General features: G+C 45.9%; 1 protein-coding gene across 1 annotated transcript; it reads right to left on the bottom strand.

The window, feature by feature from the left end:
- Window positions 1-244: 244 nt before the first annotated feature.
- Window positions 245-4744, bottom strand: LOC129241983 (uncharacterized). The gene has a single exon (XM_054878527.1). It carries the CDS (start codon window positions 4742-4744, stop codon window positions 245-247), a length of 4500 nt encoding a protein of 1499 aa, XP_054734502.1.
- Window positions 4745-5984: the final 1240 nt, after the last annotated feature.

Genomic DNA, 5984 nt, shown 5'->3' on the forward strand with positions numbered 1-5984 from the left:
ACTACCTGTTGGCAAAATTTTTGCAATTCTATTACTTTATTAACAAATCAAAACTTTATTTAAATGATGTGTACAAAGAGAATTAAAAATTTGGTAGCTCTTTCTGCCTTGGTTATTGTTCACGTACTGTGCTTTTTCCTCCACGCCTTTCGATTTTCTTTCTTTCTCCCGTTTTCTTCTTTTTTTCCATGGACCAATCACCGATCGACACGTATTCAATGTTGCTTTTGAGCCACAGTGGGATCTATCCTGACCGTGCTGCCAGACTGTTCGTAACACTCCCCCCTGGTATATCCTGCCGATTGGGATGTACCGAGCTTTTCAGATCTAGAACGGCTATTTTAGCAGCAGGTCTTTCATAGATTCCACAGATTGTCTGGAGAGTAGCGCTTCGAACCCTTCCGTCGGCACTCGTTCGCACGCCAATTACCTTACCCTTGGGCCAAGAGTTCCTTGGGTTGTTTGGATCAACTATGTATGCAATATCTCCGACTTTTATTGTTTTTACGTCTTCGAACCATTTAGTTCTCCTAGTGATGGTGGGCAAATATTCGGTGAGCCAACGTCGCCAGAACGCGTCCGCAAGGTTTTGTGATGTTCGCCAGTTACGACGCATTAGGACGCCCTCAGTAACTGGTTCTGCAATCGGCTTAACACCATTGGAGCTGCCTAATAGGAAGTGGTTGGGTGTTAGTGCCTCTTCTTCTTCGTGGTCAATAGGAATATAAGTCAACGGTCGCGAGTTAACTGTCATCTCCACCTCCATTAAAGCAGCACGAAGAATCTCGTCATTTGGACAGTTAGATGTCAATATATGTTGTAGGACGTCCTTGACTGAGCGAACTAGCCGCTCCCATGCTCCGCCCATGTGTGGAGACGCGGGTGGTATGAAATGCCAGTTGGTTGCGGCCGAAGTGAAGCTTCTCGTCAATCGATTTTGGTCTACGAGCGTAAACGCAGATTTCAGTTCCCTCTCAGCGCCTTTGAAATTTGTACCGTTGTCACTCCATATCTCCAATGGGCTCCCTCTACGCGCCATAAAATTACGTACGGCCAAAATGCAGGAGTCTGTAGAAAGCGAATATGCCACTTCGAGATGCACCGCTCTGGTTGTCAGACAGGTGAATAATACCCCATATCTCTTTTCGGTGCTCCTTTTAACCGTGACCAGAAGTGGGCCAAAGTAGTCAACCCCTACATAGGAAAATGGACGACAAAATTGTGCGATGCGGGCTGTAGGTAAGCAAGCCATTCTAGGTGGACGTGGTTGAGCGCTTCTGTTTTTGCATACCTGACAGCTGCGTCGAATTCGATTAACTGCGATGCGAAGTTTTAAAATCCAAAAGTGTTGCCGAATTTCGTTGACCACTGTCTCCGAGTTCACATGATGATATTTGACATGAAAGTGATTTATAATTAAGTTCGTAATGTGATGATTGTTAGGCAGCAAAACTTGGTCCGTGCGCCCTATTATTTTAACTCGGCCATCTATTCGCAAAACACCATCGGCATCCAGATAGGGTGATAATTTGAATATTTTGCTAGATTTGTCAACGGCCTTCCCAACCGATAAAGATGTTATCGAATCATTGAAAATGTCTTGCTGGGCTTTCCTCCAAAGAAAGTTTTCTGCCTTACGAAAATCGTCGGTAGTGACAACGCCACGTAAGACTTGATTGTCTCGCACTACGCTTAACCAAATACGAGCGCAGTACAAGGTCGTGGCGGTGGCTCGGAGGAGACGGTCCCATGTAGAAAATCTCTCAGGTTTGGGCACCATAAGAAGTTGTTCTGAAACTATACAATGAGCTCCAATAAACTGAGGACGGAGTTCTTCTGTTGAAATACTTTGTGGTCCGTTAGACACGGGCCATTCGTCACACGGAAGATATAAAAAGGATGGCCCACTAAACCATCGGCTATCGTTAGAAAAATCTGGATCACCGTTCCATTTGGTGGCTTCGTCAGCAACGTTTGCTGCAGTCGGAACCCAGCGCCACTCACTGACGTCGGTAAGTTCTAGAATTTCACTAACTCGGAAAGCCACAAACTGTTTGTAGCGGCGATGATCAGCATACAGCCAGGCTAATACCGTTCGTGAATCTGACCAGTATACGGAGCTATCAAGGTGGATAGAATGCGACTCGATGATATGCTTAGCAAGGCGAGCTCCCAACAGTGCTGCCTTTAATTCCAGGCGAGGTATGGATAATAATTTAAGCGGAGCCACTCTGGTTTTACTGGCGATCATCATACAGTCAATTGAATTACCATGTGAGTATCGTAGGTAGCATACAGCTGCATAGCTACTTTCGCTTGCATCTACAAAGGTATGTAGCTCTATTTTAGGTGTATCGTCAAATGTGATTCGCGCATAAGAACGTGGAATCCTTAGATTTTCTATTTTTGGAATAAGCTTAATCCACCGCAGCCATTTCGCAAATTGGTCATCTGGAATTGGGTCGTCCCAGTCGCATCCAGCTCGCCATATTTCTTGCAAGATAACTTTGGCGTATACAACGTAGAAACCTATCAGCCCAATTGGGTCGTATATAGTCATAACCAAGCTCAAAACTTCGCGCTTGGTAGGTCGCCGCTGAGAAAGTAACAGATCAGAATTCTTATATTTGGATGATACACGAAAGGCAAAGTGGTCACTAGAGGTAACCCACCACATGCCTAGTACCTTCTCAGTTGGCTGCTCGTTCTCAAAATCAAGGCATAGTGCATCAGTGGGGCTGCCATTTAGGGCGGCTAGCACACGACTTGAATTCGATAAAAAATTTCTTATGTGAAAACCTCCCATCGCATGTACGTGACGCACATCTCTCGCTAACTTAATAGCTTCTTCTTCAGTATCCACGCTAACTAACATATCGTCTACGTAGTGGTTTTCTATTATGCACTGCGAAGCACCAGGGAACTCTTCACGAAATTCTTCTGCATTTTTGTTCTTGACATATTGAGCGCAGCTGGGCGAACATGTGGCCCCAAAGGTCATAACAGTCATCACGAATGTAGTTGGCTCGTTGGCATTCTGTTCATACCAAAGAAAACGCATGAAATTTTGATCTTGTTCCCGGACTTGAACTTGGTGAAACATCTCAGCAATATCGGCCGACATGGCAATTCGCTTTTGTCGAAATTTAAACAACACCGACAACAATGGGGTCGTTAGGTCTGGGCCTTTTAGCAACATGGTATTCAAGGATATACCATCAACCTTCGCGGCTGCGTCCCAGACTAAGCGCACCTTGCCTGGTTTGTTGGGGTTAATTACTGCAAAAACCGGTAGATACCAGTATCTTTCAACAGCGCTGTCGACTGGTGTCATACGTCTAGCGTACCCCTTTTGAATATAATCATCAATTTTTTGCTGAAGCACCTCAGCCAAGTTAGGGTCGCGTTGCATCTTCTTCAACAAACACTTCGCTCGAAATAAGGCCATTGGTAGGCTATTGGGTAGCTGCATTTTAGGGTGCTTCCACAATAAGCTGGTTCGATATCGATTGCCAACTCGCACAGTGTGTTGTTGTAGCTGCACCATAGCAAATTCGTCCTCTTTAGACATTAACGCAGAAGATTTGGCTGACACGCCTAAATTATCGAGGCAAATGTACGATTTAGTAATTTTAACGAGTTCAGCCTGTGCGGAGCAGTCGCAAATGTGAAAGACAGGGTGCGCCGCATCATGGTTTGTACTTGATGCTTGTCCTTTCAATGTCCATCCGAGTTTGGACTTCTCTGCTATTGGCTCATTTTCACGGCCATATAAAGATTTGATTGGAGAACCAAGCGCAACGTTGTTTAAACCAATCAATAGTTGTGGTACCGCGTTTGAATAGGACTCCAGAGGCAACCTTTTCAAATATTGAAATTTGGACTGCAGTTTAGCAGCATTAATCGATTGAAGAGGCAGGTCAAGCTTTTTGACTGTGTGAACGCCTTTAAGCCCGAATTTCTTATTACCGTTTTTAGCTGATATGGCTAAGTCGACAACCACAGACTCGTCCTCATACCGATGTGTATCACCAGTCCAGCGCAGGCACAGTGGTTGTGGTGTGCCCTTTATATTTAGCTTATTCAGCAGCTCTTCGTCGATAAGGGTGAGCGACGAACCATCGTCTATGAAAGCGTATGTTGATACACTCCGTTCGCCTGAGTGTAGAACTACGGGAAGGACACGGAAAATGGTACTGCCTTGGCCCACATTGTGCATGTTAACGTTGACCGCACGCATTGTAGTTACGCCCTTGCCATTGTTTGGAGCGTCTTTAGCAGCTAACTCTGCGTTGTGCAACAGAGGATGGTGATTACGGGTGCAACTATTAACATTGCAAGGTGCAGTCGATTTACAACCGGCTGTAGGATGGCCCTTCAAGCATCGGTGACAAAGTTTCAACTTGCGAACAATTCCCCATTTTTGACTACGTGTCAATCCCTTAAAATAGACACATTTAGAGACATCACTGCAATTTTCTTCACAAACGATACATCTTACCGCATTAAAATGATAATTTATTGCGCCCCGTTTGCGCACCTTTGTTGACTCCTTTGGCACGATAACAGAGTTGGCGCCTTGTGCTAGTAGAAAAAGCCAATCACTGAAATGTTGTAAATTACAGATCGGTAAACTTTGCTTATGCATTCCCCAATAAGCTGGTAGTAGCCCAGGCAATTTCGAAACCAGCTTCTGTTCGAGATCGGGATTATTCAAATGGCTGGTCAGGCCTGACGCAGACATTGTTGCGCAGATGTTCTGCACTTCTACGGCGAAGTCGACGATCGATTCCAGCTGACTCTCTGACGGTGATGGAAGCTCATAAATTTGTCGCTGTAGAACGCTGATAATTAATTCTGGTCGTCCAAATCGCATTTGAAGGGTAGCAATAATTTGGGGCACGCAAGAGGAATGCAACAATAAATTTTTAACTGCATTCCGTGCTGGCCCTTCCAATGCCTGCCACAGTCTTATAAGATTCTCATCGTCCGAGAATCCACAAACCTCAGTCGATTGGTTTTATGCGGCATAAAATAACGGCCACTCAGTTGGCTTGCCATCATATTTCGGCAACTCTTTAGCAAGGCTGTTACGAGAAGCAATCTGGTTCTACTCAAGCGTCGAGAAGTCAAGGCACCGAAAGATAAACTATTAACGTGCCCAGCTGTTGGCAAAGTAGTTTGTGCCGGTTGCGGTTGTGGCGGAGAATATCCTCGATTGAGTGTCGAATACGTGCGTACTTGCTGTTCGAGTGACTGTATTCTGTCTAATAGGCCTTGAAGAACAGATGCTGTTAGACCCCCTCCTGGCTGCGGGGCATTTGATCCACTTATCAAATTGACATCGTGCGGGGCAGAGCCGGTATTGGTGAAATTATTGGCACCGGAAGCAGCTATGTTGAAAGGTGTAATAAAATTTGCAGGTGGCTGTATAATTTGCGTTGAATGTGGACCTGAATCATGCGCGGAAGTTGAAAACCTAGGTACAGTGCATTGTCCATCATCTAGGTCATCGTCAAAGCCCATCGCATCTATGCGATCCAAAAAACTATGCTCCTCTCTTAACAAAGCCTCCCTCTGACGTAAAATTTCGCTTCGCTCCTGTATAAGCTCAGCTCGACGGCGAAGCCCTTGCGAGCCAACAGAGTTAATGGAGTGAGCGGGGCTAATCGGCGGGTTTCTCTGGAGCAGTAGTCGACCGGATGGCATGGTGTGCGCTGTATTAGGCGCGGAGGGAGTTCCATATACAATACCAGCATTCAGGTTTTCGCGGTGCGCCATCGAGGCTTGTTGTGGGGCAGCTGCACTGTTAGCGGCACACGTTTCCAGTATCAGCAAATTGTTGCCCGGAGCGATCGAATTGGATGCAACGGAATAACTCATTGCCGCGGTGTGATTGGCGGCGGCACTGGAACTAGGTGCAATGGCGAGATTAGCCGGCGCAGCGGTCACATCGGCTATGTTCGAAGACAATGTAGTAGCCT

This window comes from Anastrepha obliqua, chromosome 3, assembly GCF_027943255.1.
Source record: "Anastrepha obliqua isolate idAnaObli1 chromosome 3, idAnaObli1_1.0, whole genome shotgun sequence".
NCBI lineage: Eukaryota > Metazoa > Arthropoda > Insecta > Diptera > Tephritidae > Anastrepha > Anastrepha obliqua.